The 25845-nt window shown below is 38.5% G+C and overlaps 1 protein-coding gene across 1 annotated transcript in view; it reads right to left on the bottom strand.

The window, feature by feature from the left end:
* Positions 1-17289, bottom strand: part of LOC150081711 (regulator of telomere elongation helicase 1 homolog) — a 281392-nt gene extending 264103 nt beyond the window's left edge. The window contains exon 1 of the mRNA XM_090380292.1: positions 17099-17289. Within this exon, the coding sequence (XP_090236418.1) occupies positions 17099-17206 (108 nt within the window). The 5' untranslated portion in view covers positions 17207-17289. The remainder of the gene's footprint in view (positions 1-17098) is intronic.
* Between the last annotated feature and the right edge of the window lie 8556 nt (positions 17290-25845).

Genomic DNA, 25845 nt, shown 5'->3' with positions numbered 1-25845 from the left:
TTTGCATTTGTCAATGTTAAAATTCAGTTGTCACCTCTCAGCCCATCTACCCAACTTTTCTAGATCCTGTTGCAGTAGCATACTGTCATTACTGTTTTTAACAACCCTGCCAAACTTTGACATTAAACTTAATATACCTTCATCAATATCATTGATATATATACAAAACAACAATGGACCCAACACCGAACCCTGATGGACACCACTAATAACATTAGTCCACGTAGAGCATTATCCATTGACCACTACTCTCTGTCTTCTCCTACTCAACCATCCTTTTATCCATTGTAGCAACTTGCCCTTAATGCCATACTGCTCCAATTTGTACAGTGGTCGTTCTTGTGCAACAGTATCAAAAGCTTTCCTGAAATCCAAGTATATGATCTCAAAATTATTTTTTGCATCCAGTTCCTTTGTGACCACATCATAGTATCCAATCAAATTAGTCAGACAAGACTTATCCCTTGACAAACCCATCTGTATCTGAATTATTGCTGCAGTCTTATCTAAATGATCCTGCAATGCTTACTAGTGACTCCATTATTTTTCCTGGAAGAGAAGTCAAACTAACAGGTCTGTAATTACTTGTGTCAACCTTTGATCACCTTAGATACGTTTGTACATCTCCAGTCTGTTGGGACTTCTCCCGAGTCCAAGAATACTGTCATAATTATGGCTAAGGGATTGCTTACTTCCTTTGCTGCCTCCATTAATATAACTGGATAGATTCCATCCATGCTACGTGCCTTTCTTATGTTTTACTTCAAGAATTTCGCCTCCACTTTGAGATTTTTTTAGATTTGGTGTAAATCTTCAGAATATGAGAGCTTCGTAGAATTCTAGCAGTATATTTTCACAGTTCATATACTTATTTTTGAACCATATTTTGGCTTGAAGATCAATAATTTAAAGTTGTAAGCTGGGTTTATAGTTTTTATGCATAGAAGTAAATGGATTCTCAAAAAAGCTTGTTTTTTTCACAGGATCAAATATAAGCAAATGGACTTTCAATCTCATCAAAAAGTAACAACAGGCAACGATTGTTTGGAAATGTGTTTCTCCTTTAGCTCGATACAACATTCAAAGTAATCCCGGGGCTCACATCTGGTGAGTATGGGCTTGGCACACCCAGGGTTCTGAGCTGGATATCATCATTCTTCTCTTTCTTGGTGATTCCTTTCTACTTTTGACTCTGACTCTTTCTTTCTCTCTCTCTCTCTCTCTCTCTCTCTGGGTAACTCGGGAATTTTTTTTGGCTGGTGCAACATAAGCTTCAGGCTTCCTTGCACCATATGGCTAATAATAATAATAATTGCCTTGCTCAATTTGGGATATAAATAATAACTTAATTCTGAAATGATTTGTTGTCAACTACAAATCAGAGACCAGGTTTCCTTTCCCTTGCAGTTTTAAATTAAGAGAATTTAAATGACTAAAAATGTCTGTAAGAATTTCAAAATCAAACAGCCACTCCATATTTGATACAGTAAAATCTTGTTAATACAAAATCAGTTTATATAAAATATTCGTTTATAGGAAACAAACATACCATTCCCCTGTGAAAGGATAGGCTTTTCTATGTAAATATAGCCGTTTATTACAAAATGCAGTTAATATGTATTACAAAGTTCATTTTTACCCTGTGAGAAATAAATATTGTTATTTTGTACATTTAATACAAATATTCGCACAGCTATCTGTGCGAATTGCACTGTGCGCAATTGCACAGACCACATGGTTCCTGCTTCCTGAAGGATGGCACTGACTTTTTAGAAATGACTTTTGTGTAAACAAAACCAGTTTATGGTGCTCCAATGTAAGTGCACTCAGAAAAACATTAGTATTACCAGAGGCATACAATTCAAGAAAGCAAGCTTATGCAGCACCAGCCAACAAAAAAAAAAAACCCTCCCATTTTACCCCTCCATTCGTTCCAAATTGACTGTCCAGGTCAGCTTTAAATTCATTTAGGCTATCAACTTCCACAACAAAAGATGCAAGTCTGTTCCACCAATCAACTACCCGCTGGCTAAAGGCAAATTTCTGCACATCTATTCTACAACTGTCTTTCCTCAATTTGAATCTATGCCCCCTCAGGTTCTTAATATGAGCAAGAGGAAGAATCCCATCAGCATTCAACCCACTCAAGACCTTATACACCTCAATCAGATTGCCTCGCAGGTGCCTAGTGTCCAGAAGCTGCAATTTGCAGAACTTAATAATTTTCTTCATAAAAGCACCCCTTTGTTCCCTTCACCAGTCTCGTTGCCCTTCTCTGTACTCGTTTTACATCCTTCCTAAACTGAGACTTTCAGACTCAAGGTATGGCCTGACAATAGCCTAATACAAGGGGATAATCACTTCCTTATCTCTGCTCGCAAAATTTCTGTGTCACTGACAAGACTCCATGATCTGCCGTGGCAGCCTGTCTGCACTGCTAAGTGAACTTCATATCTGACTGAACAATTTCCCCAAGGTCTTTTTCACTTTCCACTTCCCCAGTGCAGTACCACACAGTTGGTACATTTCTCTTGGGTTATTGCTACCCATATAAAGTACTTTGCATTTGTCAATATTAAACTTCAGTTGCCACTTCTCAGCCCAATTTCCCAACTTATCTAGATCCAGTTAGCATACTGCCTTTAATGTCATTAACAACCCTGCCAACCTTTGTATCATCTGCAAACTTGAACATTAAGCCTGATATACCTTCATCAATGATGAATTCTTCTTCTTCTTCTGAATACCTTCTTCACTGATGAATACAGAAAACAACAATGGAGTCAACACTGAACCCTGGGGGACTCCACTAATAACATTAGTCCACGAAGAAAAGTGTCCATTGATTAACTACTCTCTGTCATCTTCCCCTCAACCATTCCTTTATCCATTGTAGCAACTTATCCTTAATGCCATATCTCTCCAATTTGTACAGCAGTCTTCCATGTGCAACAGTATCAAAAGGTTAGCTGAAATCCAAGTATATGATATCAAAATTATATTTTGCATCCAGTTCCTTTGTGACCACATCATTGTATCCAATCAAATTGGTCAGACAAGATCGTCCTTTACAAACCCATGCTCTGTCTTAACTATTACCAGTCTTGTCTAGATGATCCTGCAATGCTTCTTTAACCGGTGACTCCATTATATTCCCAGGAACACAAGTTAAACTAACAGGTCTAGTTACTTGTCACCTTTTGAACCCCTTTATGAACTGGTGATACAATTGCACACCTCCAGTCCATGGGTACCTCCCCTGAGTCCAAGGAAGCTCTCATAATTATGGCTAGGGGTTTGCTTACTTCCTTTGCTGACTCCTTTAATATAACTGGATAGATCCCATCCACCCCAGGTGCCTTCCTTATGTTTAACTTCAACAATTTCTCCTCCACTTTGCACTCAGTTATTAAAAAATCACTTAGCTTCCTGTTAGAGTTTGTTAAACTTCTGTCATTCCCCTCCTTGAATAACTCTTGATGTGTGAATGTAGAAGCAAAATACTCATTCAGTCTATCAGCTAACTTAGCATGATCATCAATAGTCAACCCATCTACGTTAAGTGGTGCAATCTGATTCATCCCTTTCCTTCTAGAGTTCACATAAGTAAAGAACTCATCACTGCTTTTCTTTGCATCCTTTGCAAAAGATTTCTCGTAATCTACCTAGCCTGCCTAAATGGTCCTTGAGGTTGTCACAGACATTCTCTCAGATATGCCAGACAAGCTGTACTTGCTACCTGGGCGTCTAAAACGCTGATGGAACTGATATTCAGGTCACACTCGAGTCAAGTGGACCCAATTTCGGCAAAGTCAGGACGGTCTGTGAAAGCCAAATCCTCTGCTTGCACCTTCACGATGGTGGGACTGTTAGTAATCCTGGGTATAACCTCCATGCACAAGTACATGGTGGGTGACCACCCAGGTGTGAACCAACGTAAGCAGGGGTCGAGGTGTGGTGCCCACACCACATGTAGGAACGCCGCCCCCTCTATGTTACCAAGCAGTACTAGGTGGTAGATGACTCTCATCAACTGGTGAAATACCACAACTTTGCTTATTGAAGGCTTAAAGTGGTGGAACCCATGTTTAGTCTCTAGAGCTAAGTTCCGGTCAACCCTTCCCTATCTCTTCCATCATGTAGTATGATTGATGACTTTTGAGGTTATGATGGACGTCGTGGCGAGATCCAATATTCCTTACATTTCGAGGGTATAGCTCTAAAGCGGTGTTCGCAGGCCGGCCGCTAGTTAGTACACCGGACTCTCTAGGAGGCTTACGGATCAGCTAGTGTATAATCTTGCTACCTCTACTCTGCCAGATAGTGACTGGAGGGAGTCTGAGTAGTGTGTATGTGGGGAGCATTGTTGAGGCCACGTTATGTCAAGGATTTGGGTATATTCTTACTATGTGTACGGCATATCCAAAAATTTCATTACTTCGTACAACATGTCCCACCCACTTTTTGGCGCCTCCGTAGCCAGGTGGGAAGAAGCAGCAGTGCGTAGCACATGCTTCTTGATTAGACCGGGGTTCGAGCCCGTCACCACCAAATACAGATGATGCGGAAAGGTCAGGGAATGACTACCGCATATCCCGGAGCAATATGGCCTTAGTTACTAATGCTCCTAAAAACCAAATAACAACAACAATAACTCACTTTTTCTTACTATTGAATACACCATGAATTGTCAAACTAATACAGCAAGCTTATCTGCGAAAAGATCTAAACCTCCCAAGCACTTCCTAATTCATTTCACAAATATACGTGGTCTCAATTCTAATCTCAACAATGTCCATTTCCACTTGCAGTCTGCCAAACCCCATGTACTTTTTCTGACAGAATCTCAGTTATCGGTTGATTCAACTACTGCTCATCTCAGATGCACAAATTCTTCACTGTATGATTCCTTTCGCCTCAAAGGTGGTACTTGTGCATATGTCCGTTCTGATATTCCCTGTCAGAGACTTGGCCATTTGGAATCTTCTCAGGCTTAAAATCTCTCTACCTCATTGTGTCAAATTTATCTGTTGTCGCTACCATTCTCCCAACTCCACTAATCACTTGGAGCTCTTTGACTTCCTCTCTTTGCAACTTGACTTTCTCTAGTCCAACTATCCTAACAGCGAGGTAATTTTCCTTGGTGATTTTAATGTTCACAACTCCAGTTGGCTTCCGTTTTCTAGTCACAACGACCCAGCAGGTCGAGATGCTGAGGCTTTTGCAATTACTAATGACCTATCACAGATTGTTCATTTACCTACAAGAATACTGGACAATCCTAACCATACAGCCAATATGCTTGATCTTTCTCTCACAAACAACCCTTCTAAGTACACGGTCGAAGTGAGAGGCCCTTTAGGCACTTCAGATCACAACTTGGTGATTACCTCTTCTCCAATGGAACTTTTATCTCATGGCTATTCCCAACCACGTGCTGTTTGGCATTACAAGAATGCAAAATGGGATGACTTGCGAGACTTCTTTTCTTCTTTTCCTTGGTCTGATTACTGTTTCAAAAACTTCTGATGTCAACGTTTGCTCAGATCATGTCAGTGAAATTATTCTTGCAGGAATGGAATCTTTTATCCCACACTCCACTTTAAAATCTCGTCCTTTATCTAAACCTTGGTTTTCCAATAAATGTGCTAAGGCTGTACAAGAGAAGAATGTTGCATATCATAATTGGCTTGTTTCTAATTCTTCAGTTTCATTTTCTGCCTACACCAAAGCTCGCAACAATTGTAAAGCAGTTATTAATCAGTCCAAACTAGAGTTTGAACAGGCTAAGAGTAGAAAACTTGCTTCTTGCCCTAATGGTAGCAGAGCATTCTGGTCTCTTGCCAAAGCTATTGGCCGCAACTTTTGTCCATCTCTGCTCCCACCTCTGTCCAAACCAGATGATTCTCTTGTCACTTCAGCCAAGGATAAAGCTGACCTGCTAGCATCCCATTTTTCTTCCAGCTCATGTATTAATGATCTTGGTAAAACACCTCCCACCATTCCCAACACGCTCCATTCAATGCCTCCTGTGGTCTTCCGTCAAAAGGATATCAGAAGGATTTTGATGAATCTTGATGTTAAGAAAGCTCCAAGTCCTGATGGTATTTCTCCACTTGTTCTCAAAACCTGTGCTCCTGAACTTACTCCTATTCTTTGCCGCCTTTTTTCACTTTCTTATTCCAAAGGTGTTTTTCCTTCTGCTTGGAAATTTGTTCATATCCAGCGAGTTCCTAAAAAGGGTGACAAATCCCTCCTATCCAATTATCGTCCCATTGCAATTACTTCTACTCTTGACCAACCGGGCTAGCCGAGTGGGTAAAGTACCTGCCCGGCAACCCAAAGGTCGCGGGTTCGATTCCCGCCTCGGGCTTGGATCAAAGTACTGCAAAAACCTTGGGAGGTATAATATGGCCACAGAAGCCGATGCGCCAACAACTACCAAATCAAAAAAAAAAAAAAAAAAAAAAAACTTCTACTCTTTCTAAAGTAATGGAGAAATCAATTAACCAGCAACTCTTAAACTACCTAGAAACCTTCCGTCTGATCAACGATCGCCAGTATGGATTCCGTCAGTGTCGATCTACTGGTGATATTTTGGCTTATGTTACTCATTTATGGACTAATTCAATGGAAAGGTTCGGGGAAACACAAGTAGTTGCTCTTGATATCTCAAAGGCTTTAGATCGTGTTTGGCATAAAGGTCTTCTAAACAAGCTTCCATCTTATGGTTTGCCAACTGTTTTTAGTAACTGGTTATCCAGTTTTCTCTCTGATCGCTCACTGAGTGTGATGGTACATGGCTCTCTGTCTTCTAACTTCTCCACTAATGCCGGTGTCCCCCAAGGTTCAGTTCTTTCCACCACACTTTTCCTCTTGTATATTAATGACCTTCTTCCATTGACTGGAAATCCTATCCATAGTTTTGCCAATGATAGCACATTGCATTCCACTTTCCATTTTGAGAAACCTTGTCCTGCTCAATCAGCTTCAATTTCTCGAAAATCTGTTACAAATTCCTTAAATGCCAATCTTCAGGTAATTCTCCAGTGGGGCAAAGACAACTTAGTTGATTTCAACCCTTCTAAAACTCAGTCTTGTCTTATAACTCGCAAAAAGGATTCTTCTGCTCCTATGCTTATCTTTAGTGACATTCCGATTTCTAGGAAAAATGATATATCTCTTTTGGGGATTACCCTGACTTCTAATCTCTTTGGCACAAGCACATTACAAATATTGCTTCCTCCGCATCTAAAAAACTTGGTTTTCTCTTTCACTCTCGGCGTTACTTTTCTTCCAAATCGCTGCTCACTCTGTATAAATCACAAATCCGCCCTGCCATGGAATATTGTTCCCACATCCTGGGTGGTGCCCCCAAAACCTCTCTCAGGCTTCTTGATTCCATTCAGAAGAGGGCAGTTAGGTTAATTAATGATTCATCTCTAACAGAGTCTCTACACTCGCTCGCTCATAGACGTACTGTTTCTGCTGCATGCCTCTTCTACAGATACTTCCATGGGCACTGTTCTTCTGAATTGGCTTCTATAATTCCCACTCTCTCTTTCAAAACGGTCCGAACACGTGCCGCCATCAGCCAACATCCATTTACTGTCCAACTTCAAACTCACAGAACCAACTTTTCATCTTCCTCGTTTATTCATTCAACTGCCATTTTCTGGAACAACCTTTCTTCATACGTATTTCCTGAAAATTACAGTTTATGGAAGTTCAAGTCCAATGTCAACAAATATCTTCTTTCGTCTCCTCAACCTCCAACCCAAGCATGGTACTAAGTACTATAGGTTCTAATACCTCTCGTGTTTGGGGTTCACATAAAAAAAAAAAAAATCTTTCTGAAGAACGAGCTGTTAAATTAACAAAAGAATAAAAATAGTTTTTCTAAGTTGTTTACATACCCTCCATCACTCTTCACAGGATTAAGGTCAGTTATAATGGTTACACCAGTTCAAAGATTGTTTTGCTACGGTATACAGTAATCTAATTTTTGCGCCAATTTATCTGAGCTGATGTCTTTAAAGTTTGTTTATGTTAAAATCTCATCTAGCAGTGTTATGCCAACAAAACATAAATGGGCAGAATTAAGCCTTGAAATTAAACTTAAAATTATACAAGAGGTTGATAGGATGGATCGAAGCAAAATGGACATTGCAAAGGAATACTACATCCCTTTATCTACAATACTGAAAAACCAAAAAAAAAAAAAAAAACCAGGAAAGAAATTCGTGATGCAAAACACTGGGAGCTTGAAACAAAACTTTTCGTGTGGTACCAACAAATGCTTGCATCTAATTTTCCAATATCATGTCTGATTTTGCAAGAAAAGGCAAATTATCTAGCTCAGCAGCATGGAATTAGCAACTTCATATACAGCAATAGCTGGCTCCAAATATTTAAAAAGAGGAATAACTTGGTCTTATGAAATGCTTACAGCGAGTCTGCATTAGTCGACAAAGAATAGGCTGCAGAGTGACTGTGTTCTGTATGTTCATTGACAAGACAGATTTATTTTATAATTTTCTGCCAAAGAAAACATTTGCTGTTCAAGGAAAGTCTTGTCATGGTGGAAAATTACGTAAAGACTTGCTGTTCTGTTATGCTGCAATTCGAATGGCAGTACAAAAATTTGCCCACTTGCGATTGTTAAGTTTTCCAAGCCAAGATATATAAAGAAGTTAACCAATTTCCCTGTGATTATAGGTCAACAGAAGTGCTTGGGTTATGGCTAAATTTTTCAGTCTTGGTTATCAAAAGTGGACAAAAGAATGGTTCAGAAAAAAGGAACATTTGATGATTCTAGATTGTTGTACAGCACATTTTGCCGAGACACTTAAGTTGGCAAATATATGGAAATTTTTTTTTTGTCTCCCAGTACCACCAGTTTTATGTAGACATTGGATCAAGGCATTATCTATAACCCTTAAGAGAGCATATAGAGCCCACCTGATAAGGTACATGATCCGCAACATACACGCAGGAAAGAATTTGCAGCCAAACTGGAATGCCTTGGATGCTATCTGTAATCTTAATTATTGCTTGGGACAGTATTGCATCAAGTGTAATAATCAACTGCTTCAGAAATAGTGCTTTGGAGGAATATGCTCAAAAAACATATTCCAGCAGACGAATGTGATAGCAACATTGAGGAAAGGAGGAATTTGAAGCATATGGATTTTGTTGGCCAATTTGAAGAATTTGTGAAGGTGGATAATGAAGTTGCTACCACAGCAATGCCAACACCAGAAGAGCTCCTGAACACCAAACAAATCAATGGTGTTTATGTTACCAGTGACACCGAAAGTGAAGAAGCACACAAACTGCCATCTAAAAAAAAGACCAAAATGCATTGAGCATAATAGAGAATGTTTGCCTGCAGTAACATTGATAAAGAAACAACTATTGCATTTGATAATGTAATGTTGTAAGTAAAAATTCATATAGGACAAAAACTGTGCAAACAACATTGGCTTCTTTCTTTAAATTAGATTAATTTATTAAAAAGTTAATGGTTTGTATGTCTCCTTTTATATTAAGATTGTAATTCTTTTTACTGTGATACTAAAATATTGTATATATCAAAATATAAACTGCACAATATTTTCATTTCCATTAATTGCTTTTCTCTTAGTTTATCTTACAACTAAAATAAAATCTTTAAAAAATTGGTTATTCCAATTACTGTATTGTTAAACAAGGCTTTTGGGCGAAGGTAAAGAAAGCCTGCACGAGAACGACGAGAAACGTCGGATAACTTACGCGGAAAATTAGTTTGCCGATACGGCACTCTAGCGCAGCTCACTCGGTAAACAGACGGTAGGTGTTAACGGTCTGGAGCAAAGTCGAGAACGATATACTGATTGACAGGTAGGCGTGGCAAACGACGTGCTGATTGGTGCGCGAACGCAACACACGATAACATCGGTTTAGTATCACTGTAGCAGCACTAATGGTAACTTGTCCTAATCGTACATGCCCTAACATTTACTGTAACGGTGAAAAAAGATCAGGTTACCTCGACTTGAATCCCATGGGAGCTTGAACCCCTCCCGAAGTGGAGGGGGTAACCTAACCTTTTTTCTTTAGAATCAGTCATATTTAGAAATACATTCATAAAAAAATAAATTTTTTTATGACCGTATTTTTATTTTCTTGTTCAATAATATGCCCTAATGGTGAAAATAGGTCAGGTTACCTCCATTTGAATCCCATGGGAGCTTGAACCTCTCCCGAAATGGAGGGGGTAACCTAACCTTTTTTCTTTAGAATCATGAGTGGACTAGCACATAAATTGTTTATTAATAAATCATTTCATTGTTTGCCACGCCTACCTGTCAATCAGTATATCGTTCTCGACTTTGCTCCAGTCCGATAACATCTACCGTCTGTTTACCGAGTGAGCAGCGCTAGAGTGCCGTATCGGCAAACTAATTTACCGCGTAAGTTATCCGACGTTTGTCGTCGTTCTCGTGCAGGCTTTCTTTACCCAAGCCGGCTTTTGTTTTTATTATTTTATTTTATTTATTTATTTTTGATATTATTATTATTATTATTCTTAGATATATAGTATGTACCAAAAAAAAAGGTAAAATTTTGACACTTTTGGCAGGCCACATACATTTGGACACTTTTGGGAGGTTCCCTTACTACAAAACATGAAAATTTAGGTCTCTTGAACTTTGTATTAACAAGATTCAACTGTAGTTGTTTTATTGGTTTCCCTTTTTCTGTCATAAAAAAATATCGATTTTATGATGCAGTTTAAAGAAACAATATAATACTTTGCCACAACTAAGCCATCTCACAGCACAATGTAAAATCACACCTTCGTATTCAGCTTCAATTTCTAAAAGAAACTGGTGAAACTACAGTGATTAAGCCCATGTAATCTTATAAAATTTACAGTTGAAATAACCACATTCATAACATGTTGGAAATCCAATACTTTCCCACAGAGATATTCTTGATGCACAATGCACTGAATTCCAATCGGAGGTTCAACTCCGATAGCTATCATTTTTCTTGGTTATTCTACTCCTAAACCCAATGTTTTTACCAATCATATTTTTTGCACAGTCAGTTGTCACTCCTATCAGGTCTTTATATTTAATCGCAACTTTTCAATAGATTGGCAAAAATTTTCAAATAGATTGTCACCATTAGTTATTCCATGCATACTCCATAAATCAGCTAAATCTTCAACTGGTATCTTCTAAATCTTCTACCTCATGAGCTTTGCACAATCTTTCCAGGGCCGAATTGATCGACAAGGCTCTCTTCATATACTCCCTCATATCGTGTCTGGGCAGAATTGCAGACACTTTCAAATTCAAGTTATCACGCAATCACAGAACTCGACCGTACAATCATTCTGTTCTATGACCACACCAACTGCAAGGAGACAAGTGGTACCCAAATAATAGATTTTAACCAAATTTTTGACTCCGTTATAATAGTTAGATAATATAATAAAATGATATATATTAAAAAAAATGTCTAAAGGATGCGAACACTATTGTTAAATTGCAGTTTGTTTTTTTGAGTCACATGGCTATTCCTACAAATCATAATACAAATCCCAATTAACGAACACAAGAAATACCTTCTGCGACATTTTATTTTTTTTATTTAATATTTAACCACTTAATGAATGAAAGTTCAAACAAAAAAAAAAGTTGTGGAAATATTAGTAGTTGCAAATTATGCAAGAAAGGGAGTTTATAAAGCAACAGCAAAAAAAAAAAAAAAAACTCTTTGCACATCACCTGTCCATCACCTTCAATAATTTGTCTATTCCTTCCTTAAATTAATTCAAACTAGCCACTTTTGCAACAACAGATGTAAGTTTGTTCCAACAATCAGTCACCTGCTGGCTAAATGCAAACTTCTGTACATCTAACCTGCAACCATCCTGCCTCAATTTAAATTTATGCCCCCATCACGTGTGTAGTCTGAGCAAGAGAAAGAATCCCATCAGCATTAAGCTTTCTCAATTCATTCAAAGCCTCAAAGCCTTAAATGACTTGGCCAAATCACCTCACATGTGCCTAGTCCTCAGATGCTGCAGTTTGCAGAACTGAAACTTGTCTTGGTATGGTATTAAAAAATATATATGCTAAATTCAGTTAAGTACATATCAGTCTTTTCATATTGTGAAATACTGCTATTTTGATATAACTTATTCACTGTATTGAATTATTATTAATTTGTATTGAACTAAAAAATCATCCTTAAAAATATTCTGAAAGAGGAAAGTCAATTTGGAGTGTTATGTTTTTAATCAAAGGTGGACTGAAGACTATTTCTTCATTGAATATGGCAAAAAAACACTGTTTGGTGTGTAAGGAGACTGTGTCAGTTTTTAAGGATATAATTTAAAACGAAACTATGATTCCAAGCATAAATCTTATGATCGATATAAAGGAGTGTTGCAAAAAAAAGTGTTCAAAGTTACAAAATGAATTAAAAAAACACTAAAAACATACCAGTCAAGAAATTTATCTACCATAAGTGCCAGTTATCAAGTTGCACATCTGATTGCTTTTGAAAGTAACCATTCAGTGATGGTGAATTTGTTAAACATTGTTTGTTAAAAGTTGTGGAAGAAATTTATTAGGAGAAACGAACAATGATGCAAGACATTAGTTTGTCTCAATAAACAATTATGCGAGGAGTAGGAAGGAATTTGTTCATACAACTTTTGGAAAACAAATGCAATATTTTAGTGTGGCACCGGATGACAGTACTGATGTAAATGATGCAGCCCAACTCCTTATCTTCATAGGTGGAATTGATGATAATTTTGTACCAGTTGAAGATTTAGCTGATCAATGGAGTATGCATGGAACAACTAATGGTGACAATCTATTTGAAAATTTTTGCCAATCTATTGAAAAGATGGGATTAAATATAAAGACCTGATAGGAGTTACTCAACTTGTGTTAGGTCAGCTAAGAATAAGAACAGGTGCATGTATACTTGCATGTACACCAATGCTACGAGTTTGGTAAATAAATTTGATGAATTTGAGGTATTGCTCAAAACATCAAAGGCAGATATTGTTGGGATATCAGAGACGTGGTGTCACACAGATATAAGGAATGCAGAACTGGAATTTGGGGAATACAATGTGTATAAAAAGGATAGACAGGGGAGGAGGGATTATGCTATTAGGTAGGAAACACAAAATCCAAGGAAGTGAAGCCAGTCGACATCAATGGACAGGGCAGTGTAGAGTCATTTTTTTGTGACATAAGCATTGGGAGATAAAAATTGAGAGTAGGAGTGTGCTATAGGCCTAATGACTCTGATGAATATAATAAGAAAATGTACAGGGAAATAGAGTGGGCCAGTAAATCAGAGAGTCTTATAATGGGAGATTTTAATTTCCCAGATATTGACTGGAATTTGGGGGCTGGTCACTCACACACTAGCAGGGCTTTTGTGGATTTATTGGATGATTGTTTTCTACATCAGCATGTTCGGGAGGCAACTAGAGGGAGTAATACTCTTGATTTGATTATCAGTAGTGATTCTTCATGCATTAAGAATCTGCAGATAAAGGAACCACTAGGTGGCAGTGATCACAGTGTGCTGAAGTGGGATTTACTCAAAGAGGTAACTACCATCAGGGGTAAAGGGAAAGGTTATTGCTTTCGTAAAGGTGACTACGATAGTCTGAGAGGCGCCTCCGTAGCCATGTGGGAAGGAGCAGCAGTGAATAGCACACGCTTCTTGATTAGACCAGGGTTCGAGCCAGTCAGCACCAAATACGGAGGATGCGAGAAGGTCAGGGAATGACCACTGCATATCCCGCAGCAATATGGCCTTAGTTGCTAATGCTCCTAAAAAACAAACAAACAAACATAACGATGGTCTGAGACAATATTTAAATTCTATACAGTGGGACCAACTGATGATGTTACCAACAGCAAATTCAAAATGGGGAGCATTCAAAGAACTTATCTTGGAAGCTACATATGGCTTTACATACCAACTAAGAAATATTGTTCAAGGTTTAGACCTAAATGGATGTCAGATGAACTAATGAGACACATGGCAGAGAAAAAAAATGCATGGGATACATATAAATTAACACGTGACACAGAAGCCTATGATAGATATAAGCTGGTCTGTAACCAAGTCACAAAGCAGATTAGACAGGCAAAGGCAGATTATGAGAAATCCTTGGCAAAGGGTGCAAAGAAAAACAGAAAAGAGTTCTTTACTTATGCAAACTCAAGAAGGAAAGGGATGAATCAGATTGGTCCACTGGATATTGATGGTTCAACAGTTGAGGATCCTGCTCAGGTGGCTAACAAACTAAAGGAGTATTTTGCATCTACATTCACACATGACAAGTTATTCAGGAAGGGGAATGCCATAGGTGAAGTAAACACTGGCAGTGAGCTAGATGATTTTGTAATAACTGAGAGGAAAGTGGAGGAGAAATTGTTGAGGATAAACATAAAAAAGGTATCCGGGGTGGATGGAATCTATCCAGTTATATTAAAGGAGGCAGCAAAGGAAGTAAGCAAACCCCTAGCCATAATTATGAGAGCTTCTTTGGACTCAGGGGAGGTACCCATAGACTGGAGTTGTGCAAATGTAACCCCAATTCACAGAGGAGGGATCAAAGGCTGACACAAGTAATTATAGACGTGTTAGTTTAACTTCTGTTCAGGAAAATTAATGGAGGCACTGGTTAAAGAAGCACTGCAGGATCATCTAGACAAGACTTCACTTAAATCTTGGACACACCATGGTTTTGTTAAGGGAAGGTCTTGCCTGACCAATTTTATTGGATATTATGATGTAGTCACAAAAGAACTGGATGCAGGGAATAACTTTGATATATATTTGGATCTTAGAAAGGCGTTTAATACTGTTGCACACTGCACAAATTGGAGCAGTGTGGCATTGGTGGCAAATTGCTGCTATGGATAAAGGAATGGTTGAGTGGCAGAAGACAGAGAGTGGTAATCACAGAGTGGACACTGCTCAACGTGGACTAATGTTATTAGTGGAGTTCCTCAGGGTTCAGTGTTGTTTTCTGTATTTATAAATGATATTGATGATGGTATATAAAGCTTAATGTCCAAGTTTGCAGATGATACAGAGGTTAGCAGGGGTGTTAAGAACACTACTGATGCTATGCTGCTGCAACAGGATCTGCAAAAGTTGAGCAGATGGGCTGAGAGGTGGCAAATGAAGTTTAACATTGACAAATGTAAAGTACTACATATGGGAAACAGTAACCCCAGAGCAACGTATCAACTCTGTGGTAATACACTCACAGTGGTAGAGAATGAAAAGGACCGGTAATTGAGCAGGCAGATATGAAGTTCTCTGAGCAATGCAGACAGGCTGCAAGAGTAGTTCTTGGTGTCTTGTCAATGATATACAGGAATTTTTCTAGCAGGGATAGGGAGGTGATTATTCCCCTGTATAAGGCAATGGTCAGGCCACACCTTGAGTACTGTATACAGGTCTGTAGGCCTCATTTCAAGAAGGATGTAGAGCTGCTGGAATGAGTACAGAGAAGGGCAACAAAATTAGTGAATGGAACAAAGGGTTTCTCTTACGAAGAAAGGCTTAAGTTTTGCAAATTACAGCCTGGAGACTAGGCACCGGCGAGGTGATCTGACAGAGGTGTATAAGGCCTTGAATGGTTTGAGCATGCACAATGCCGATGGGATTCTTCCTCTTGCTCAGAATAATCACCTGAGAGGGCATAAATTCAAATTGAGGAAAGACAGATGTAGGATAGATGTGCGGAAATTTGCCTTTGGCCAGCAGATAGTTGATGGGTGGAACAGACTTCCATCCCTTGTTGTGGAAGTTGATAGCCTAAATAAATTTAAGCAAGACAGGTATTTCGAACAAACAGAGGGATGAAATGGGAGTGGTGTGTTTTTTTTTTTTTTGGCTGATGCTGAATTAGCTTGCTTTCTTGCATCATATGCCTCTACTAATGCTAACTGTGAAGGCGTTTTGTTTCTGATTGTTTTGTGTCGTCGAGATGAGAGTTGCTTGGCTTAGGTTAAAAACATCCCGCTGTTTTAAAATTAGTAAAAGAGTTCCTGATTTTATAATAGCAGCAAGTGGTGGGATAAACACCCTAGGAGGCCAATGGGTGGGGAAAGCAGTGAGTGGCACCTGCCAATCACTGCTTTGTTCCTGTCCATTTGTTGAAATATTGACATCTGGAGTTTTACCAAAAATTTATATGATTTTTGTATGAGCTCTCAAAATCGTCCAGTAATGTATGGGTGGAATTATCACTGGTTGTGTGTGATGTTAATTTTTGCTGCTCGTTTTAAAAAAATTGCATTTACATTCCCTTACTTTTTGCCGTTTCTTTTTCTTTATTTCAGCTCTGGAATATCGTGATGTCACGTGACATCCACCTGATAATGCGCAGGCGAAGAGGAGGAAACAGTGAGTGGGAGATGCCTTCACCTGCCAATCACTGCCTTCTTCCTGTCTATCTTGCCGAAGCACAGAAGTGCCCCCATAAACTGTAATTTTACCGAATATTTGTTCCTTTGCAGAAGCCGTTAATTTCGGTTTCATTCTAATAAAGTTTACAAATTCCTAATAATTTTTATTTATATTAAATCTAATTTGTAGCTCCTCTTTTACAGGCTCTACATTTTTTTCATCATCCACATATTTAATTATTCAAAATACCTTTTCTTCACTGTCATTGCTAACAGGAACTAATAACGCAACTTACAATTTTAGTAGGTTGTGGCAATCTGCCTAAAAAGGCAGAACGCCAAAAAAAAAAAATCAACACACATTTTATCAAGATGTATAAATCGTGATTAAATTTTGTCTAAAGCTGACTACTGGCACTTTTAGTTGGAAGCACATGGAGGAAAATAAACAAGTCAGCCTTTTGAAAACGAATATGCTGATATCGACGGTCAAATTCGATCTCCGAAGTTTCATACTAAAGGAAATACTGAGGTCAAAATTTACATGAAAAAGGCAAAATGTTTAAAAACCTCGCCTGAAAAAGCAAGGGTAGGTATTCAAAGCTGACGGTATGTTTTTATACAGAGTAAAGCACTGTTACCCTTTGGAGGCATTCGATGACTCTGGACATATAATCCTCTTGAACCTGATAAGGCACATGCGGAAAACTCACATTCACTCCATTTATACTGATATTATGTTGGGCCATATCTATCTATAACCTAGTATGTATTTCATTTCAAAGATAAACTAATGGAAACCCATTCCAGAAAATTTCATAACAAAAACCGAAACACCAGAACAACAAACTTTCCGCCACACAGGCAATAGTGTCGCCACCTACACTAACAGTAATAAATTATACAACACATATTTTGAAAAAAAAATAATAACAATAATAATGAGCACGAGCATATTATTTGGAATATGCACTATCAGTGTGTTGAGCTAACAGGGATAAGATCCTTCAATAATGGGTCACAGGATCTTATCTCTATACTGTAGCTACTTGCAGTCAGGGACCGGTTTTTGATGTGAGTTTTCTACACTGCTCGACAAAATTTAAAAAACACGCAGAAATGCGGTGTAATTGGTGCAGCTTGGGAGGAAAAGGGACAAGATTTGTGGTGTACCACAGAATAACAATGAAATGAAGAGACAGCAAAAACCTTGGGAGAGGAATAAGGGACATTTAAAGGAGTGATATAAGAATTACAAATACAGTCATAATACATAAGTCGATACACGATGCTCGAAAATATGGTACCATGACATCAGTATGGCGTATGATCCCCTCCAACGGCTAAACTGACGTGGTAGCAGTGCACTATGCTCGACATAAGGGTGTCTATAAGATTTTATGGCAATCAATCCCATTTTTCCACTAGCGTAAACCTTATCTCAGAGCCTCGTGGATAACACAGTTGGTAAGATCCCCATCCTCCCCAAACCGGGTGGAAAAGACCTCAGTTCGAGTCCATGAGAAGTTTTTATAAGCCTTATTCACAACATGTTTGAGTTATTTGGTCTCAGGCGAGGATAGCAAGTTTTTCTCCCGGAAACTACCTCCATTTTTTTTGTAGAACAAACAGAAAATTGACCTCGCAAAGCAGAAAATTACAGACAGTATACACGGTCTGCGCGGGTAGCACAGTGGTATCGTCACCGTCCTCCCCACTCGAGGGTGGAAAAGGCCCGTGTTCGAATCCCGTCGATGACGCGAGGAATTTTAATGGGTTTTTTCACTCCGTGGCTGAGTTAGTCGGTCTCAGGCGTAGATAGCAAAGTTTTCCCCAGAAACTGGGGGTTTTTCGTCCAGCAAAACAAACAAATCGACAATAGAACACACGCAATTAACAGACATGAGACACAGCATAGCAGATGAATTTAATTATTCGGGTGGCGTAAAAATAATAGTTTGGATCAATATAACCTTAGTCGCTGATGCTCCTAAATTCCTATTACAACAAAAATCTTATCTCAACAAGTGACCGAGGAGTTTTGCCGTTGGCGTTCAAACGACGTCCAAGAGGGTCCCACACATGTTCGATAGGATTTAAGTATGCTGATCGTGCTGTCACGGCAGTCGTTGGATATATTCAGTTTCAAGGTATTCATTCACTACTTCAGCTCTATCTACAGTGATGTTGTTGTGCATGAAAAGAAAATCTGAGCCAACCATATCACTAAAATGTCATACATTGGGTTCAAAGATCTGTTCTTAGTACACTGTGCAGTTACGGTACTCCTATCAAAACATGAAAAGGGGGTGCGGCCGTTGATCATTATCATTATTCTGCACCATACGAAAACACCTTCACGATAAGTGACCCTTTACGTGATGTTGGAGAGATAGTACGGCATTCCTCTTCGTCTCTAAGTGAAATAATGTCTAGAATCCGTTTGTAAGCTAAAACGGGACTCATCAAAGAACAGAACTGTACCCCGTTTCCAGCGCTCCAAGTCACGTGTTCAAAGCAACAGTTTCAATGAACACTGCTAAAGTTTGGGGTCAATGAGGTAAAAACCATTGTCTTCTTTGCGTAAAATCCACACGAATTCAGCCTTCTTGCCACAGTCAGGTTGGAAACGCTTCCACCTGTGGTCGCAGCAATCTCAAGAGACAGGACATTGTAGCGTCCCATCTTGCTGTTAGCAGTCTGTTCTGTTTAACGAAGACCTTAACCAGCTTTACTTATAATTGTTCTATCTCCTGAAGCTTCCTCCATAGTGCGAGAAGACATTGCGTAGCACATGAAGCCAACGTGCTACCACTGCCTGCGACTGGGAGCGTTCAAAAGTTGCCCAAAGGCCCACCATCTCAAAGAATCATCTAAATGACAATGACTTGCCATCCTAAGTGTGAAGATGTGGCTATCCCTTGAGAAAGTCAAAATACAGGTATGAAGTGATATTACAACTTGGATTTTTATAGGCATAAATAATGTGCTGCTCTGTAAGGTGGTAAATTTCGAGTACCAAATAGAAATCGATCTACCTTAGATCGATTTCTATTGTATGCTCGGAATTTACATACCAGGATGCCTATTATATCAAATATTCATGAAAAACATTTCGTTCTGTTAATTTTGTTGAGCAGTGTTTTATTACTAGTTTTTACAGTATCATTTCTGTGTTCTTTTTATTCCCTACTAGAACCAGTTGTTGGACTAATGTTTGTTAGCCCTCATTGAAAAAAAAAAAAAAAAAAAAAGCTATAGGTTGTCTTTCCGTAAGTGTCTGCAATTCTGCCCAGACACGATAGGAGGGAGTATATGATGAGAGCCTTGTCGATCAATTCGGCCCTGGAAAGATTGTGCAAGGCTCAAGGGGTAGAATTTTTTTCAGCCTGGACTGTACTTGTTCACAGGAGAGATTTCTTCTACAGGGATGGGATACACTTAAATAGAAAGGGTGCAAGAATATTTGCTGATGCTATCGAGGCAGTGTTAGTTGGGTCGGAAAACTGCTAGCTTGAGGGGAGACAAAGACGAATAGATTAACAGTAGCCACTGGCAGAGGTGAAAGAGATTCTTGCACTGCTTCTATTGGCATGAGCAGAAGCCTGAAAAACAAGATGCAGGATATTTCAGAGACTGCTGGGAGCCATTGTGGTACAAGTAAACACATGGGTTGTGTTAGGGTAGCTAAGAATAGAAATAGGTGCATGTATACTTGCGTGTACACCAATGCTAGGAGTTTAGTAAATAATTTGATGAATTTGAGGTATTGTTCAAAACATCAAAGGCAGATATTGTTGGGATATCAGACACGTGGTGTCACACAGATATAAGGAATGCAGAACTGGAATTTGGGGAGTACAACGTCTACAGAAAGGATAGACTGGACAGGAAGGGAGGAGGGGTTATCCTATTAGTTAAGAAATACATAAAATCCAAGGAAGTGAAGCCAGTGGACATCGCTGGACAGTGCAGTATCGAGTCAATTTGGTGTGACATAAGAATTGGGAGATCAAAATTGAGAGTAGGAGTGTGCTATAGGCCTAATGACTCTGATGAGTATAATAAGAAACTGTACAGGGAAATACAGTGGGCCAGTAAATCAGAGAGTCTTATAATGGGAGATTTTAATTTCCCAGATATTAACTGGAATTTGGGGGCTGGTCACTCACACACTAGCAAGGCTTTTGTGGATTTATTGGATGATTGTTTTCTACATCAGCATGTTCGGGAGGCAACTAGAGGGAGGAATACTCTTGATTTGATTATCAGCAGTGACTCTTCATGCATTAAGAATCTGCAGAAAAAGGAACCACTAGGTGGCAGTGATCACAGTGTGCTAAAGTGGGATTTACTCAAAGAGGCAACTACCATTAGGGGTAAAGGGAAGGGTTATTGCTTTCGTAAAGGCGACTACGATGGACTGAGACAGTATTTAAATTCTATACAGTGGGACCAACTGATGATGTTACCAACAGCAAATGCAAAATGGGAAGCATTCAAAGAACTTTATCTTGGAAGCTACCAGGCTTTACATACCAACTAAGAAATATTGTTCAAGGTTTAGGCCAAAATGGATGTCAGATGAACTAATGAGGCATATGGCAGAGAAGAAAAATGCATGGGATACTTACAAATTAACACATGACACAGAAGCCTATGATAGATACAAGTTGATATGCAACCAAGTTACAAAGGAGGTTAGGCAGGCGAAGGCAGATTACGAGAAATCTTTGGCAAGGGATGCAAAGAAAAACAGCAAAGAGTTCTTTACTTATGTAAACTCTAGAAGGAAGGGGATGAATCAGATTGGTCCACTTGATATCGATGGGTCAACTGTGGATGATCCTGCTCAGGTAGCTAACAAATTAAATGAATATTTTGCATCGATATTCACACATGAGGAGTTATTTAGCGAGGGGAATGCCAGAGGTGTATTCGACTCTAGCAGTAAGCTAGAGAATCTTGTAATAACTGAGAGTAAAATGGAGAAGAAATTGTTGATGATAAACACAAGAAAGGCACCCGGGGTCGATGGGATCTATCCAGTTATATTAAAGGAGACAGCAAAAGAAGTAAGAAAACCCTTAGCCCTAATTATGAGAGCTTCCTTGGACTCAGAGGAGGTACCCACAGACTGGAGATGTGCAAATGTGACCCCAATTCACAAAGGAGGATCAAAGGCTGACACAAGTAATTATAGACCTGTGAGTTTAACTTCTGTTCCAGGAAAATTAATGGAGGCACTAGTTAAAGAAGCACTGCAGGATCGTTTAGACAAGACTTCAGTTAAAGCATGGTTTTGTTAAGGGGAAGTTTTGCCTGACCAATTTGATTGAATACTATGATGCAATCACAAAGGAACTAAAGGAACTGGATGCAGGGAATAACTTTGATAGTATATACTTGAATCTTAGAAAGACTTTTGATACTGTTGCACATGGAAGACTGCTGCACAAATTGGAGCAGTGTGACATTGGAGGCAAATTGCTGCTGTGGATAAAGGGGTGGCTGAGGGGGGGAGAAGACAGAGAGTGGTAATCAATGGATACTGCTCGTCGTGGAATAATGTTATTAGTGGAGTCCCTCAGGGCTCTGTGTTGGGTCCATTATTGTTTTCTGTATTCATAAATGATATTGATGATGGTATGTCAAGCTTAATGTCGAAGTTTACAGACGATACAAAGGTAGGCAGGGTTGTCAAGCACACTACTGACACTATGCTGCTGCAAAAGGATCTTAAAGGTTGAGCAGATGGGCTGAGAGGTGGCAAATGAAGTTTAACATTGACAAATGTAAAGTACTACATATGGGAAACAGCAACCCCAGAGCAACGTATCAACTCTGTGGTACTACACTGACAGTGGTAGAGAATGAAAGGGACCTGGGCGTGGTTGTGCAGGCAGATATGAAGTTCTCTGAGCAGTGCAGACGGGCTGTAAGAGTAGCTCATGGTGTATTGTCAATGAATATAGGAATTTTTCTAGCAGGGATAAGGAGATGATTATTTCCTTGTATAAGGCAATGGTCAGGCCACGCCTAGAGTACTGTATACATGTCTGGAGGCCTCATTTCAAGAAGGATGTAGAGCTGCTGGAACGAGTACAGAGAAGGGCAACAAGATTAGTGAATGGAACAAAGGGGTGCTCTTACGAAGAAAGGCTTAAGTTTTGCAAATTACAGTGTCTGGAGACTAGGCACCAGCGAGGTGATCTGATAGAGGTGTATAAAGCCTGGAATGGTTTGAGCATGCTCAATGCTGATGCGATTCTTCCTCTGGCTCAGAATAATCACCTGAGATTGCATAAATTCAAATTGAGGAAAGACAGATGTAGGATAGACGTGCGGAAATTTGCCTTTAGCCAGCGGGTGGTTGGTTGGTGGAATATACTTCCATCCCCTGTCGTGGAAGTTGATAGCCCAAATAAGTTTAAGGCTCAGCTGGACAGGTATTTTGAGCGAACAGAGGGGTGAAGTGGAAGTGGTTTTTTTTTTTTTTTTTTGGCTGATGCTGCATAAGCTTGCTTTCTTGCATCAAATGCCTCTACTAATGCTAATGCTAAATGCATGTATGAGCAGTCAATTTCGTATGGTTTTCATTAACATTTGTGTGTATCTGTCAAACTCTTCGAGTAGCTGACTTTTTTCCGGTTACGAGTAGAGTTCTACAACCTTAACCCGGACGTTTGTGAACGGTCTAGAATTCTCAAAACCGATTTCGCAACCTGCTAAAACACTTTGTGACACACCAAACTATGCCCCAATTACCGCTGGGACCATCCTGCTTCCGTTCTTCATTTTGCTTTCCTACAGTAGACTCAGGAAAAATCTGTAGATGATATTTTTCAGACGTTTTATTACGAGAATCAACAATGTACATTATCTTTTGCGGTGCACATGTGCTTCCGTCTGAGGAAGTGTGAAGTATTTAACGAAACAATTTAACGCCTGAATTTTGTTGTTCTCTTCCAGTATTTGTTGGAGAACCTAGCAATTTACATCTGCTTGTCACATGTGAACGTGTTCTATCACTGCGGCCTTGATAGACACTGTTTTTTTTTTCGATTGTCTACTAAAGTTGGAGGAGCAATTATAAATTCTTCCTCCTCCATCAATTGTCAATTCGCTCTCTTGCTCCTCTGTTCTTGTTGAGTTTTCGATGCATCAGCGACTTGGACCATATTGCACAATATATATTATGTCTGTAAACTGCGTGTGTTCTTTGGTCGATCTGCTGTTTACTGGACGAAACATCCGCGTTTCCGAGATAAAAAACGGTGCATTCTTGGCTGTGACCGACAAACTCAGCCAAGTTGCGAAAAGGACTCATGAAAATTCCTCCTGTTATTGACGAGATCAATGCCGGTCACAAGTATGTTCAACCATTCTGTCGAAAAGGAACTCAAATATCATCCGCGTCTTTTCCGCATTTCTATCACTATCTTACAGCCATTTTAATGTCCAATTACCCACATTAATGTCACTCCAAAAGTGTTGCACGAGTCGACTTGAAAATGCTGAAAGTAGAGTTGTACTGTACTTCATTCTCAACCTATACGTTTCGCTTGATGTCGAACACAGGACGTAATTTAAAAATATAATTTGTATGTTATTCCATTATCCCATTCCGAGGTAAAAATAGTTAAAAATTATTTAAGGTCGCTCATTCCCAGAAAAGACTAACTTCACTATCAATTAATTCCATCGAAAATGACGTAGCAAAAAAAAGTTGGTTATGATGACATCATAACCTCAGGGAGCATAAATTCAAATTGAAGAAAGACAGTTGTAGAATAGATGTGCGGAAATTTTTCTTCAGCCAGCGATTGGTTGATTTCTAAAGCAAACTTCTGTCGTTGTGGAAGTTGATAGCTTAAATGAATTCAAGGAGGAACTGGACAGACTTTTCGAGGGAATGGTTGATGAAATGTTTTTTCATATTTTTGGCTGATGTTACTTAAGCTTGTTGTTGCATCATATGCCTCTACTACTAATACATTATTAATGACTTTGCAGCCAAAAAGGGTTAGAAATGTATTGCAATTATCTAAACGATGTTTGTGTGCAATGATTGTTTTAATAATAGGTAAATGTGCCTGATTACTCCTGTTATTATTTATTTGTGTACCTTTTTTTATGACATGACTGCAATTGTTAAACAGTATTGTTGATTAATGTATTAAATATTATTCGTCTTTAAAATTTTTGTTCTATACTGAACAAAATTTTTATAGTATAATATAAAATAAAATTTTATATTATACTATATAAAATTTTATTCGTATTTAAATTTTTGTTCAGTATAATATAAAATAAATTCTTAGTTACTGTAAAATTTGAAAAAATAAAATCGCCGTTACAAAAACACCTTACATAAGTTTTGCACAGAACCCCAGGGCCGTGATTACACTTCTCGGGGTCCGAAGCGCTAGACTCTTGCAGGGGTTTCCTTTTAGGATACCGGTCCAAAAAAAAAAAAAAAAAATTGCATATACTGTATCTATCAAATAATATCCAAAATTGTGTTACAAAAATATTATAAAAACATCCACATCTTGTTTGTTAGCAATAAATAATAGCAGGTGCATTATAAAAAGCAATGCAATAGCTAAATTATGAGTTCATACAATTTATGTGCATAAATATTTTACCTCGGCAAAAATATCAATTAAATCATCGTAATTAATGCTGTTTACTAGTTCAGATTCAATAAATAACAATGACAAATTACTAATTTTATCTTGAATTAAATTATTCCTCAGATAGTTTTTACTCGTTTGAGAACAAAAAATGACCGTTCCCCACTTGCGTTTGTCACAGGCATTGTGGATACAGTAATATTTTCAGAATTGTTTTGACATCCGGAAATGTCGATCTAAATCCATCATTGATAATGTTGTACGTATACTCAATAATAAACATATTTTTATATTTGAAACATATTCTTCTTTGTCACAGCTGCTGCTGTTATGATTAATGCCTTTTTAAATATTAATATATCATTGTTTTAATTACTGCTTCATTTAATTCGTTGTTTATCGACAATTTCAGATTAATAACAGCTTAAAAGTAATATAACTGATAATGATTCAATATAAAAAATTAACACTTGAATCAATTCATATTTTACGAGCGAGAAAACAAAAAAGCTTACGCGCGGGTGCATAAGTACACATGCCTTGAGGAACCGGGGTTCAAGCCCGTGACTGCTGAATACGGTGCTGTTTCTTGTATTCTGTCTATCTTGTGAACTCCTCTGATCATTTGGTCGTCCCGGAGTATAAACAGAAAATTTATTATTATATGCCACAGTCACAATAGATAACGAAACATTACATAGATTCGATATTTAAATTTTCTGTTACAACTGAAGCAAATATATTAAACT

The sequence above is a fragment of the Mastigoproctus giganteus genome, chromosome 8 (genome assembly GCF_048544385.1).
Source record: "Mastigoproctus giganteus isolate SK-2022 chromosome 8, ASM4854438v1, whole genome shotgun sequence".
Classification (NCBI taxonomy): domain Eukaryota; kingdom Metazoa; phylum Arthropoda; class Arachnida; order Uropygi; family Thelyphonidae; genus Mastigoproctus; species Mastigoproctus giganteus.
Note: the sequence above shows the minus strand (reverse complement) of the source record. Positions and strands in the feature narration are given on the sequence as shown.